We start from the raw sequence: 15410 nt of genomic DNA, 5'->3' as shown, positions 1-15410 counted from the left end.
AACAAATCAGTAAATAGCCATGCCGGTAAAGATAAATCTATAAAATGAGGACTCTGTAAACAAAGATCAGACTACCAGGTGCCTTCTCTCTCTAAATTCGTGTTTTACAATTCAGCCTGCATAAGGGGTAGGCAGAAATGGAATTAGAACAACAGACCCATCAACACATTGCCCTAAGTCCTGTTCAGATATTATAGCTATTTGATCGTTACTATCGTGTCACAAAAATGGGCTTCTTGTTCTTTCAAGAGGTTTGCAGTCTCAGAAAACTGCCTCAGCATAGCTCTCTGGAGTTTCTAAATCATTTTAGCAAATTCTACCAAATTGGAGTGAGATTGCAGTGTACCTTTGCAAATACTCTGCATGTTCTTGAACTGTCATTGCTCTGTTACTTTCCATATATTCCCAAAAGTTTGAATCACACCCACCAAGGTGATAATTTTGCTTTTAGCAGTAACAAAGATGGTTTGTGTGATGTCTATCAAGTCATTCCTGGTAAATGCTAAGTTGTCTTCTCTGTGGGCTCCTAAGCAGGCAATTCTTTGCCTCCTAAGGAAAGACCCAATTGGATTTTGTGATATCAAAACAGGGCGATGAAGAGGAAGTCAATAGGAAACGCTGCTCTTCTGATGATCCCAGGAGGTCCCTGGGTAGAGGCACACTCATCTTACGTCTTATGTCAGTCACTTACTTGTTTTCAAAATTCTTTGAGTTATAGTCTCCGTTCCTTAGAAATGATTTGAAGAGAAAATTGTTGTCCTTCAGCTGGCAGCAAAAATCATTGGCATCAGAGTCTCTTGTTTGGGAATAATAATACTGGAAAGGGAGCAGTGGCACATTCACGCTTGCCAGCATTAGAAATACATGTAGAAAGGACAGCGGCAGTGCCATTGAACTCTAATTGAAATTCACTGGATGAAGAACTTTTCAGAAATGGGCAAATAGGAAAGGCGGAAGGGGTGTTGTGCTAAAAATGAGTGTCTATTTTGTAAACAGAGCTGGCAAGTGTAGGCGATGGGTCCCACCCACCATTTTTAAAAGTTGAGCACGGGCTTCCCTGGTGGCGCAGTGGTTGAGTCTGCCTGCTGATGCAGGGGACACGTGTTCGGGCCCCGGTCCGGGAAGATCCCACATGCTGCAGAGCGGCTGGGCCCGTGAGCCATGGCCGCTGAGCCTGCGCCTCCGGAGCCTGCGCTCTGCAACGGGAGAGGCCACAACAGTGAGAGGCCCGCGTACCGGGGGAAAAAAAAAAAAAAAAAAAGTGGAGCAGTTATGCTTAGTTGATGAGTCATCTGATATGTGTCTGATAAGGGGGTTCCAAGAAATCGATTCTCTTGACCCCAGGGACGTAGGAGTGTGGGGTGTGTGTGTGTACGAATGTGCAAGAGTGTACACTGAGCTCACTCAGTCCTGCCTGTGCTGTGTTGCATCGGGTGCCCCGGTACTACCCAAGGATAGCAGCGTGGCCCCCATTTTGGAGCCCCGTGTTTTTCTTAGTCTGCAAGAGGCAACTTAACTAAACTGTCTAAGGTTTTAACAGTACTGTTCACGGCCGTGATGTGTAGGATGCCTTTAACATTTACTCTTCTGGGTTACAGTAGGACAGATGTGTATCTGCACAGTAGATCTAAATAGTCCAGAAATTTGGATTTTCAAGAGTAGCTTGAACTTTTCTTACTCATAGAATGGTAGTTGGTTTAGTAGATTAGAAAACTGCCCTGATGTGGGCCAGTTAGTTTTGCTTTGTTCTATGGCCACACGCTTCACCTTTCATCAGGCACATGGTATTAATGATCTACATCTGTATCAGGGTTGGCAGACTATAGCCCAAAAACCAAAGCCACCTGCAGCCTCTGTTTCTATGGCTTTTACTTTTTTAAAGGGTTAAAAAAAGAAGGTAGTTATAAAGTATACATTGTTTCATGGAATCTTTATAACAATCCTATTTATCATCCCCATTTTACAGATAAAGAAGCTAAGATTCACAGAGGCTGAGTAACTTGCCCAGGATGACACCAGTTGGGGGTGGGATGGGGAAGGGAGGGTAACGAAGGTGTATTCCTCTTAACTCTCCCATCTCTCCTTAAATGTACGTTGTTACCTTGGAAACAGCGTTGGAAAGTGTGAATGGAGCCAGTAATCCATCATTCCTACTGGAATGGAAGTCCAAAATGCCCACCAAGTACAGCATGTTCCTTTACCTAATGGTTATAGGGAATTCTTGTCACTCAGAAGTCACATCTTTAGAGTGTGATAAAGGGGGCATCGTTTTGAAAGGTAAGGATCTAGGTTTGAGGAGAAGGGAAACCACTGATCCTTGTGGAATGGAAGAAGAGGAAGGAAACCATGTCTAGAGTTATAAATGGAGTGCCCACAAAACCCATAGCCTTCTACCAAGGACTGTAGGCAAAAACAGGAAGTGGTGGTGGCATCTGGCTTCCTTTCTTGCTGGTACAACTTCCTCATTTAAACTCAGCCCTCCTCCTAACTTTCTTAACTTCTCAAAACATCAACTAAACTGATAGATTCTATTTCTCTCCGCAAATCTCTTTTAAACACTTCTTTCTCTTTAGGATTATATTAGATATTATTTGGTTTCGTCACCAGCGATGTGTATTCCTTTCCTCAGACAAAACAAAATATCTAATCAATAGTGAGGCGAGTTTAAGAGAAACTTTGCAGCACAGAAGTTCGATTTGCCTACACGGAAAGAAATGGAATTGTACAAATAATTGATCCTCACCTGTTCCCTGCCCAGCCTTTAAAAACCATCCCTTTCATTCTCTAGTTCAATTTGTAAATATTACAAATAATCACATGCTACTAGATCCTAGTGTGCTGGTCCTCTGACCCTCAGAATGTTGAAATTTAATTAGGGTGTAGTGACTAAGAAGTCCACTTTGGGTCTGAATAATTAGATGTTTCTGCTCCTTTCCATAAGCATTTCTTGAGCTCCTTAAATGAAATAGGGACTATATTAATGAGCTTGGGGCTTAAACAAATGCACACACCCCAAAAAGGGTTTGGAATAATAATACTTCTCATTTGAAAGGTTTCTTTATTTTTCATTTTAATAGTGTTATTGTAAAAGTAAGATAATCATTAAAGACCATTTTGAAATTGCATAAAATAAAGTATAAAGAAATCACCCAAAGTCTTACTGTTAAAACAAGCTCTGTTAACATTTCGATATATTTTACTCTTAAGTTTTTTGTCTTCTGCTTGGGTCTTGCTTTTTACACTGGCGTTCTTCCGTGGACATTTGACTTTGGCAGACAATAGAGCATGGTGGGTAAGGACTTGAGTCAGACTACCAGGGTTTGAGGGCTCTGATGCTCACTTTGTGACCTTGGACAAAATACTGAACCTCTCTGAACTTCAGTTTCCTTATCTGTAAGGTAGGTAGTAATAGTACTACTCACAAGTAAAATATTGTAAAGAGTGCTTAGTGTGGGCCCAACATAGTAAATACTCTTAGATTTATGATTAGTGGTGATCAATAAAGTGTTTTATTAATTATACTGAATTCTCATCGAAGTAAATGAAAGCTCTAGGAGTACATTTGTATGTAAAATATAATTTTGAATTTGTCAAAATATTTATAACTTCCCCATGAATTAGAGTCTCAGAACAGCTTGTCCCCCTCTCCTGATTTTCAGGTGTGTCTTCTTCCATCTAAGCTCTTGTTAAATAAACTTTCTCTGTGTGCCCTTTCCTCTCCACGTAAGCCTCTCCCACTGGCACCCCACAGGAACAAGGCTGCACCACCTACCTGCACGTACCCTCCAAACACCCTGCTTCTGACTGCAGCCTCCTCTACTTCCCTCCAAGGGCTCCCCCTTGGATACTCCCACTGGGCCTGGCCTTCAATGTCACTGAGGACCTCTGTGCTTCCTTCCCTGTCCAGCTTAGAGGCCACGGTCCTTCACTTAAACCCCTTCAGGTCTTCCCCACACCTGAAATTCCCTTCCTCTACTGGTGCTCTGTCACACTAGCCCGGAAAAGCCCTGAATCTGAGCTCTCTCATCATACGGACGGGTGACACTTGAACTTCATCCTCAGGGAGCTCTCCAGCCCTTCCTTCATCCCCCACTGGCACTCTCTTCAGCAGTGTTTTAAAATCTTTATTCACTTCATAGAGATATTTCTCATAGGAAGAATAGGGGTGGAATGGAAGAGCAGCAGAGTGAGTGGAGATAAGAGGTGAATGACAAAGTGGGGAGGAAAGTGCAGGAGGGCAGAGACAGCCTGGAAATGTGGAAGAAAGGGAGGAGGTCGAAGAGAGCCTGGGAGAGACCCACACCCCAGGGAAGGACTGGAGAAAGATGACTGGCCAGAAAACAGAATGTTTCCTACCATTTGTCCAATTCCCTTGTCCTGGGGTTTTACATTTTCTTGCAGATGATGAGCATCTATGTCTGTGAGTTTAGGAGTGAGGGGCTGTGATTTGGTGGGAGATGATGTTAGATAAAAGCAGGATGAGCAACAAAGACCACTTTTTGTCCAGCAAGGTCGTTTTTATGTGGGCTCTTCTAATCATGAGGATGGTAAAAGTTTTATCTTTTTTAATCAGATAATTCATTTATTCATCAAATATTTATTGGTACATTTTATGTGCCAGACACTCTCCCAGGCACTGAGTATATCAAAGAATATAGAAACAAAGGTACTTGCATGATTAAATAACATTAGAACGTTAGGATACTTTTCAATTCAAAAAGGATTTTGTGGGCTTCCCTGGTGCGCAGTGGTTGAGAATCTGCCTGCTAATGCAGGGGACATGGGTTCGAGCCCTGGTCTGGGAGGATCCCACATGCCACGGAGCGACTAGGCCCGTGAGCCACAACTACTGAGCCTGCGCGTCTGGAGCCTGTGCTCTGCAACAAGAGAGGCCGCGAGAGTGAGAGGTCCACGCACTGCGATGAAGAGTGGCCCCCGCTTGCCACAACTAGAGAAAGCCCTCGCACAGAAATGAAGACCCAACACAGCAAAAATAAATTAATAAATTAATAAACTCCTACCCCCAACATCTTAAAAAAATTAAAAAAAAAAAAAAAAGGATTTTGTGGGAACCAAGGGGCGGAGCATGGGTGCTCTGGCCCTGCCTCGGGTGCCAGCACGCATCTGCAGAGCCCTATGGCTCAGAGACACCCGTGAGCGCAGGCTGAGCACGGTGGGAGCCGCGGCCACGTGAAGCCTCAGTGTAGAGATGCTGCTGAGACCAGCCTTTCCTAAATGACTTGGTCTGTCTTGGTCTCAGAGAAAAACACCAGCTTGTCAGTTGGTTCTTGGGCAGGGGATCTCCAGAACTCAAAGGAAGCTTGTGTAATTTTCTGGTGAGAAAAAGGAAGAGGAACTACAGTAACGACTCACGTAGTAATTGCTTACTTGGATGGAGTGCCTCCCATGTAATAAGAAAGAGTTGCTCATCCCTCCTTTCTAGCTCTTTCTTCTTTGATTTTTTTTTTTTTTTTTAATTTATGGCTGCATTGGGTCTTTGTTGCTGCACGTGGGCTTTCTCTAGTTGCGGTGAGCGCGGGCTACTCTTCGTTGCAGTGCGCAGGCTTCTCATTGCGGTGGCTTCTCTTGATTCGGAACACCAGCTCTAGGCACGCAGGCTTCAGTAGTTGTGGCACGTGGGCTCAGTAGTTGTGGCTCGCAGGCTCTAGAGTGCAGGCTCAGTAGTTGTGGCGCACGGGCTTCGTTTCTCCGCAGCATGTGGGATCTTCCCGGACCAGGGCTCGAACCCGTGCCCCCTGCATTGGCAGGTGGATTCTTAACCACTGTGCCACCAGGGAAGCCCTCTTCTTTGATTTTGACCCTCTCCCAGTTTCTGCCTTCTCAGATGAACAGCCCCTACTGGCTTGGAATGTTATTAATGAATTCTTCCCCTTGGACCTTCTCCCAGGAGGATGCAGTGGCCCTGCGTTCCTAGAGGAGCACCACTCACGAGCGTAGACCTGACTCACCCCTGCTCTGGGCTCCGGGGCCACTGGAGCTCTGCTGAGATGCCTGTGCCCACCCTTGGTTACCGATGTTCCATTTTCTTCTCAAAGCAGAACTAAAAAGAGACAAGAAATTACCAGAAGCCTAGCTTTTTCCTAAGAACCTGCAGAAGGAGCTGTGCCCTAAGGTTGGGAGTACAGGTGGAGGACAAATCACCTAAAAGTAGGCCCCAGATCCACTTTGTTAGGCCCAGCTCAGCTCCTTGTTTGGGCTGAACTGACCACAAAAAGGAAGATTATAGCTGTGCTCTTAGGATTTGGGATGGAGGGCTTGGCCTAGGGATTCACAGGGTTTCAGCCTATCTCAACCAGGTGTCAGGGTCTCCCAAACGATCTCAGGCCTTGCCCTTGGCTCCACTCACGGCACCCTGTCAACCAAGACCATTTATTTGGAAAACCCAGTCCCTCCCAGTTAGACGTTGACCCCATTGCTCCTTGCTGAGTTGTATTGTTGATTTGTAGTTCAGAGGTACAAAATTAGTTGGTAATTAAACTGTTACTTGATGTCACCAGCCTGAAATGCAATCAGCTGGTAAGAAATAAAACAAGCATCTCTGGATATTATTTTTTAAAAAACTTTTATACTTTCAACCACGTTTAGAAGAAGGATTATATAGTGTGGTGAGCCTCGGGTCCCTTTTGGAAGGAAAGACATGGCGGTGTGGGGAAGAGTGTGGAGTTGAAAATACTTTAAAAATATATATCCTGGTGAGGTAAAGAATGCTCTACTACCCTTAGGAAGTCGACCAAAAGAAGCAGACAGGACTCGCTCTCACACTGAGAGCCGGTCAGGGACTCACAGGAATGGTAATGGCTCAGCTGTAAATGCTTCCCTTCAGTGCAGTCTCACCTGGAGAGCGGTGGGATCCATGTCGCAGGTATTCACGCTGAATACCTGCAGGCGGCGTGGCGGGCAATGTGGTGGCGCTGGTTCGGAGGTTGTGAGAAACAGAAATACTGAGATGGATATGCCAGGGGACCAGAGCCGGCAGCTTCACATCCTGCCTACTCCAGGCGCAGTCCATGGGCCAGCAGCACCAACACTACCTGCGAGCTTGGGAAGAATACAGAACCTCAGGTCCCATCCCAGACCTACAGAATGAGAATCTTCATTTTAACAAGATCCTAAGGAGATACGTATATACACATTGAAATTTGAGAATAGCTGCTTTAAACTCTGGCAAAGGAGAGGACAGGAAGAGTCATGCTGGGAGGGTTGGTAAGGGTTCTCTCTTTTTTGAGAGGAGTGGGTCCTGGAAGAGCTGAAAGCCCTCACCTGCGTGGCAGCCTTGAACACCCCCATCTGAGCTATTTCTGGATCCTCAGCAGTGACGGCTGCTTCATCTTCACCTCTTTCAAGGACTCTGACGCTCGGTTGAAGGATGTCGTATGATTTCTTGTTATATAGCTGGGCTGTTAAAAGATAGTCTCATCTCCCTTAAAGTGCTGGGAGGTTGGGGTTTTTTTTTTCTTGTTTTTTTTTTTTTTTGAGATATAATTTATAAAATTTCCCAATTTAAAGGATAGGATTTGATGAGTTTACCCAAATAGAGTTGTGGAATCACCACCACAACCATGGCATAGATAGACTATTTCAGTCGCCTTAAGTGTGTTGGTTCCATTTATTGTCACAGCTTTCCATTTCATTAGCATAAAATACTTTAAAAAATGAAATTTTTTATAACATTATCCATATAATCTTTGGGTAAATTATAGAAGAACAAGAATCATAGTCCTATCAATATGATTCAAAACAATGACAGATAAATGTTTTCAAGATAGGTGTTTAGATGTTCATTGTTTTAATGTGTGAGTCAAAATTTTCTTGCAGCAAACAGAATAAAAATATCTAGGAATATTTAAGAAATCATGGAGGGACTTCCCTGGTGGCACAGTGGTTAACAATCTGCCTGCCAATGCAGGGGACATGGGTTCGAGCCCTGGTCCGGGAAGATCCCACATGCTGCGGAACAGCTAAGCCCGTGGGCCACAACTACTGAGCCTGCACTCTAGAGCCTCTGAGCCACAACTACTGAAGCCCGTGCGCCTAGAGCACATGCCCCACAACAGGAGAAGCCACTGCAGTTAGGAGCCCGCACACCGCAACGAAGAGTAACCTCCACTGACTGCAACTAGAGAAAGCCTGCGTGCAGCAATGAAGACCCAAACGCAGCCAAAAATAAATAAATAATTTTTTTAAAAAAGCATATGAATTAAAAAAAAAAATCATGGGGTATTGCTAGGGGACTGGAAATGGGCAAATTTCATCCCAGCTTTCAAAAGTAGTAAAAAGTATATCCCAAGCATTATTCTAGAGCAGATTTATTAAATAGCTTATTTACATGCAATTACTGCAGAAAATACTGCTCCCTGGGGGCAAATAAGGTTTTCTTAAATAGTCGTGCTAACCTAAATTCATCTTTTGAGATAAGAGTGAACTGGTATAATAAGAACCTGCTGTATAAATAAATTAATTTAATTTAATTTAAAAATTCAATAAAAATAAATTCTTTTTCAGAAACAAAAAAGAAAGAGTGAGCTGGTAGGTCACCAAACTGGCTTAAGCAGAGTGTACCTTGATTTTAGCAAGATATTTGGCAGTCTCATGTGGTTTTACAAATGAGATTCTAATCTTTGTAAATTCACTTATACTTAGCTAAGAGTCCGCTATGTGCTGTGTTTGGTATTGGAAGTAAACAGGTAAGTAGGACAGGCCATGACTGAATTAAACCATCGTGGCCTGTCCTACAGTCTAGTGGTGAAGAAGCATAATAAAGCAATAGAACAAAAAGATACCTCTGGCTGCTGGATGGAGGATGGATCAGAGGGGTCAAGAAAAGGGAAACAGGTTATCACAGTTGCCCAGAAATTAAAGATGACAGTGGCTTGGATTAGAGTAGTGGCTGTGGAGATGGAAAAAAAAGAAGCGTATGGATTTGGGATATATTTTGGAGGCAGAAATTATAGGACACTTGCCAGTGAATTAGAGATGAGCGATGAGTGAGTAGATGAGAAGTCAGGGATGACCTCCAGGTGTCTGGCTGGAGCAGTTGGCCAGACAGTGGGCCATTTTCCAGATGGTCTTGTTCCGTTCAAAAAGAACCAGTGACTTGGTTGAAGGCAGACTCAAGATAGGAAGCTGGATAAGGTAGTTGATACATAAGTAAAAAGGATCAACAATTTAAAAAATATCACAAGACTGGAAAGATAAAAGGTAACGAAAATAAGTGCAGAGCCTTATACTTGGCTTAAAGAAAAAAAGAAGTGCACAGGATGGAACCAGGAAGACTGGCCTAACAGCAGTTCCCCCAGAAGCTCAACAAGAATGAAAAGTATGACTTGCTTTCATAAAAATGAAAACCAAAATAGTTTGCCTTCAAAGAAGCAGGATGACTACTGGGCATATACCCAGAGAAAACCGTAATTCAAAAAGACACATGCACCCCAGTGTTTATTGCATCACTATTTACAGTAGCCAGGTCACAGAAGCAACCTAAATGCCCATTGACAGACGAATGGATAAAGAAGATATGATACATATATACAATGGAATATTACTCAGCCATAAAAAGGAACGAAATTGGGTCATTTGTAGAGACGTGGATGGACAAAGAGGCTGTCATACAGAGTGAAATAAGTCAGAAAGAGAAAAATAAATATCGTATATTAATGCATATATGTGGAATCTAGAAAAATGGTACAGATGAACCAGCTTGCAGGCAGAAATAGAGACACAGATGTAGAGAACAAACAAGGACACCAAGTGGGGAAAGCAGGGGTAGGGAGTTGGGGTGGAATGAATTGGGAGATTGGTATTGACATATATACACTAATATGTATGAAATAGAAAACTAATAACTAATAGATAACTAACCTGCTGTTTAAAAAAATTAAAGCAAAAAAAAAAGACATACAGATGGCCAAGAGGTACATGAAAAGATGCTCAACATTACTAATAAAAAGAATTTAAAAAAAAAAGCAGGATGTCTCACTCAAATTAATAATCTTACTGTGCTTTGCACTGTCTGGAACAAAACTAATGTGAGAGTGTCGTGCTTTTCTTGGCACACAGCCATTAAAAAGGATGGATGAGAAACTGGACCACGACTGAGCTGTAAACAGCTGAACACTCCATCACAGGATGAACAGCTGAAAGTACTGGAGAAGTTAAAAGTCAAAGAGCACCATCTTAAAATGAGCACCGTAAGATGGACCTTTCGGTGGAAGAGGGGTTATATTTCAAGTAGATTCAAGTAGGTCCAGAGGGTAAAATAAGGACCCAAGATAAACATAGCAGCAGAAGTTTCAGCTCAACCTCAGTTCCAGTGCACAGCACTTTCCAGAAGCAGGATGGGTTGCATATGTGTCCCCTGACAGAAGACTTTGCAGACCTGGATGCCTATGTGTTGGCACAGAGCATAGAGGTTTCCCATCCTGCCTGAAAAGCTGGGCAGGGTAGTCTCTGAAGGTCTCTCCCCAGTCCAGGAGTCTAGAATTCTGTCTCCTAACCAGCCTCTTTCTTCTCAGGGGACACAAAACCTACTGGAATGTCCCTGCACCACGTTTTTCAAAGTATCGCTGACACATGAGGGTTCTCAAAATCCCTGAACACGTTCTTCGCAAGACTAACTCTCCCGCCACTGCTTCCCCAGGGCCCGTGTTCAGTCATATGTTCTAGGTCCCCTTCTCTTCAAGGCTGAACGTCAGTCTGAACTATTAATACCTTGACAACTCAGTTGCCTGTTGTTGAGGTTTGGTTTCATTGAAACATGCCTTTTTCAGCGAGCAGCTTTTGCCCCAACCATATGAAAATTTTGGTCAATGGTTAGCTGTGTGAAAGCTTACATGATACCCAGATGAAATGAAAAAAATGAATCACTTCTGTTCCTCTTAGCACAGGAATACCAGCTTATGTTTCTCCTCCAGGAAACCAAACTACATGTACAAATATTTACTTGGGTAAATAGGGGCACAGTCATGCTCAAAATAGAAGAAATGTTCAAATAAGTCCTTAGTCTCACGAGTCATTCTCCCTGCTCTTTCTTCTAGATGTCAGCTCCGACTGGATCCTCTTAAACTATTCTAGGATCTGTGATAACCAATTCGATATTTTATTGCTTCTTTCTAAGAATCTAAATAGGGAGATATACTTTTCTAAATTTTAATTCCATTAATGCTAGATTCTGTTATAGGCTAAAGCAGTCATAGAATTTTACATGCAGAAGTTGCCTTTTAGTGACCTGATAGAAAAAGAGTTTTGCTTTATATTAGTTTTCAGTCTTGGAAGGGAAGGTCTATATGTTGGGAGGGATGGAGAAAAGGGTCTTCAGAAATTGGCTGTCAGACTTACTATGGGTCGTTTGGCCGGGGGTGCGTTGTGATGTCTCAGACATGAGAGCAAGGGGCTTGTTGTCATCACTGTGGAAGGATCTCATTCTGCTGTTAAGTTTGGGGAAGAAGATAGGTGAGCTCCCTGCTAAAATCTTCCCTGATCAACACTTTTCTCCCACTTGGAAAAGAAAAAGAGGTGATACCAGTTTATGAAGAAATCCTTTCTCTTTTGCCAAGGGCCAAAGGCCAGCTGAGCATCATCTACAGAGAAGTCCACCCAAAAGAATGGCTCAGAGCCACTATGTGCAAGAACATGTGGTCCCAGGGCTACCAACTGGGGGAGCAGATGTTTCCGTAGAATGTTTCTTTTGCTACTGAGGACCCAGTTCTCCCTGGCTGAGGGCCTTTGGTTACCCATTAGGTAGATGTTAGTAATTATCCCCCCTACAACGTACATATTTCGAAAGGTCATACTCTTTACTCATTAGCCTGGGGCCCAGTGGTAATATGTCCTCTCCTCCCCAGGTCAGTCCCAGGAGAGTCAATTCAACAGAGGACAGGGTCACTTCAGAAGAGCCCATGGCTGATCCTCAAATTGCATCCATTCTATCCCCAGTTGGTAGCCCACAGATCTGTGCCACAGAAATCCCCTGTGACCTGCCACAGGCGCATGTGGAAGTGGCCACTTAGGGTTTAGTATCAACATGAGTGAACTCTGAGTGAAACTCAAGGCTTGCTTCCTTAACATAAATTTTATCTTATAAGATGAAGGAAAAATCATACCACAGATGTGTCCTGTCTCTTACTCTCTGGCAGAGCATAGCAAATCATGTTCCATTACAGATCTCAAAACTGCTGGATTGCTTAATAAATGCTTGCTCTCAGTTTTTCGTGTCCCTTAACCAGAATAGGTAATAAGGGACTTACCCTCTTATTCACCCTCTTACTCAGGGATCTGAGTCAATATATGTCCGAATGTACTTCCTTACAATCATATCTTAACCTAAATTCCCCTTTATTAGCCGGTCAGTTGGACCTTCACCTGAAGTGTCAGATTTTCCATTCTTTCTCCCATAGATTTTCCATTCTTTCTCCCAGTGTTTGTTTTACCTCTGCCGAGCCCTGTCACTCTTTTATGGTTTCTGGCCAGTCTCTGGCAGTCCGTCTGCTCTGCCCTTGGCTGTCTGTACTCCCCCGTTTATTTCCCCATGGTTGAAACAGAGGAGAAACAAAATGCCGCGAGACAAGAGAAAGCTAAGCAATGTTTCTGCCTGGGGCAAGGGGAGGTACCTGAGGAGGTGACATCTGAGCAGTGGTTCAGCAGGTGTGCGGAGTGGGGGAAGGGCCGGGAAGAGGCCCACGCAGACAGAATTGCACAAGGCGCCAAGCACCGCTCAGCAGTACTTGCTAGAAAAATAATTGCCTTAATTACTCAAACATGGAATCAATTGCAGTAATGCATTGTTCCTGGGACATATTTCCCTACATCAGGAAGTGAGCGGTCTTATCTAGGGGACTGGAATTTAGTTCTTTAAATAAATAAGCTTTATTTGCAATTCTTAGGTCTGTTTTAACCAAATGATTCAGAAATAATCTATGCCATCTCCCACATCATTCTAACTGTGCTTTTTCTCAAGGAAGGTTTGATAATGAGCCAGATGTACTAAAACAAAAACATGAGTTCGTCGTTCAACAAAGTCTTTTCATTCCGCTTGATTGTCTAACTTTCCCCATCCGTTAAGAGAGGGAAACTTATTATTATTTTAAGAGGAACCGGGTGCAAAAAAAAGTGAATTATCTCAGTGATCTAACGTATAGATTCAAAGATAGCCATAGAGTAATTAGGTGGAAAGAACCTAGACACCGTTTGGCCTTCTGTCACAGGCGAGGGATGGGAGACATCAAGCAAGGTGCCCACAGTCACGTGGTCCTGGATCTAAGGGTCACTGCAAGCCTTTCCCTCAACATCCCCACTCACCCCACTCCCACCCTCACCCCCCTTTCTCACACTTCCTCACAGGGGGTGTCACAGCAAGTGCACCATAGACCACAAAATCTTTGTTTCACAATGTTGTTTTAAAGTCACCTCAACTGAAATGATCCCAGAAAGCTATTTCTGTTTTAGGCTTAGGATTACAAAGCATTTGAATTCTTGGAGTTACATTCTAATGAGCAGCTCTTTACTTGGTAGAACGTTTTTATTGAGGATGTTAAGGAGGGTGTGACTAATAGGTTCCAGTATCTGGATCTGTCAATGAATAGTGGTAACCGTATAACATATAAATCAGCCTTGGCCTTTCTGTTGGTGTGGCCAAAAAGTTTATTCGGGTTTTTCCGTAACGTGTTACGCGAAACCTGAACGAACTTTTTGGCCAACCCAATGCAATGTAAGGTCAGGGTCTGTGTTCTTTATAGCTATCACAAGACTTCTTTTCTTTGCTTTAGGGTACTTTTGACTTCAGTAACCCTGCTGTCTATATATTCAATCAACCTTCTGTTGATCTGTTCAAAGGAAACAGGTAAGCTGATAGCACGTCTAGTTTTGTAAAGCCGGGGTAATTGATTCTCATGGTGATATTGTGAACAAATGATACTCTCCCTGTTCAGCAACTTGATTATTAAAGAAAAACAGTACTTTGACCTGTCGTCACTGGAAGACCTATAGAGGAATTTACCTAGAGAAGTAGATAGAGCAACATATAAGTTAACTTGTTATGAACAATGAGCAAATAACATTGCCATTAAAAGAGAACCCTCCATTATACCTGCTTTTCTAGTTTAAGATGACTTCATTTTAAAGGCCTCGGCTTTTTCCTTAGGTCTTTATAAAATCAGACCGAGGATCCCATGTTTTTATATTATAGCCTCCAAGGTTTCAAAAGTAAACAGAGCTTTCATTCCCTTTCGTGCATATTCCAAGGAGAAAATGTGATTCCCAATGCAATGTGGGAGTGAGTGTACTGTGAAAAGACTTCAGGTTCTCTGGGCAGTGTAATACCTGAAGTGTTTATTTTCTGTTCCTGGGACACTGGATTATGTTTGTAATACTTTGACTTTTACTTTAGCTAAAACCACATTGGCCGACTATTACTGTATGTAGATGACTCCATTTAACTGGAACATTTTCTAATAAACTGCAGATCTAACCATTGTCTAGTTTAAACACCAGTCTTATGAGAGAATAAAAAAAGTTTAATTATAGTCTGACTCATATTGCTTCCTGTGAACCTTTTGAAAAACGTGAGCTGAACTGTTACAAAGAAATATAAACCCATTTTCTTAAATGAACGGTTTAACATTTTAGTATTTAGTGAGATGAGCCGGTTGAACGCTTTAGAATTTTGCTATGGCCAGATTATTCTCTTGACAGAGTTATCTGCTTCCCTCTTTTGTGAGGTGCAAATCCCTGAACTAAATTTTATCAAAGGTCAGAATTCTGATGTCATGGTTATTACATGTTTCTAAGCTTGTTACTATATTTAGGACCCATGAGGCATTGTTGGAATATTACTAAGATAATTCCTGGTTAGCCTAATCAGTTCAGGTAATTCATTCAAAAGGAGCTTTTCTTCCCAAGCCTCAGGATTTTAATTTTTAAATCAAATTTTTATTTTAATGATACACACCAGACCTGAGAATAAGGTCAGAGCGGGAACTTCCCCCCCAGTAAAGTAGGGAGACTTTTGAGGCAGTAAAACAAATAAGGCTTATGACCTCATCGTTTATTTGTAGCCAACCTGAAAAAGAAAAAATGGTGCTCATGTCTGACATTTAAAAATGTCAAGGGGTGGTTTTGTAATGAGAATGCCTTAACCCTTGCAAAGCCAAGAAGGCTATTTGTGTGATTTTTTATAAAGACACAATAACTTGGGGAATCGTCACTAGAATGATGAAATCTTGCTATTTTTAACGTAGGGAACTCTGTCATTTCTTCTGTTCTCAACTGTCGTTTTTGAACAGGCTGCATGGTTTATGAAAAGCTGGGAGAACAGGTCTTTGGCACCACAGGGAAACTTGTCATCTTTGGAGCCACCTCCCTACAGAACACTGGAGGTAAAAAGATCGTGTTTTTCT

At 42.7% G+C, this 15410-nt stretch overlaps 1 protein-coding gene across 1 annotated transcript in view; it reads left to right on the top strand.

The window, feature by feature from the left end:
- The window catches only part of SLC38A1 (solute carrier family 38 member 1), a gene marked incomplete at both ends in the record, with an annotated part of 48647 nt that overhangs the window by 19585 nt on the left and 13652 nt on the right, over positions 1–15410 (top strand). Inside the window, 2 exons of the mRNA XM_079714327.1 lie at positions 13782–13855; positions 15297–15389. Coding sequence (XP_079570453.1) covers positions 13782–13855; positions 15297–15389 — 167 coding nt within the window. The remainder of the gene's footprint in view (positions 1–13781; positions 13856–15296; positions 15390–15410) is intronic.

The sequence above is a fragment of the Hyperoodon ampullatus genome (assembly GCF_949752795.1).
Source record: "Hyperoodon ampullatus genome assembly, chromosome: 11".
NCBI classification, from domain to species: Eukaryota; Metazoa; Chordata; class Mammalia; order Artiodactyla; family Ziphiidae; genus Hyperoodon; species Hyperoodon ampullatus.
Note: the sequence above shows the minus strand (reverse complement) of the source record. Positions and strands in the feature narration are given on the sequence as shown.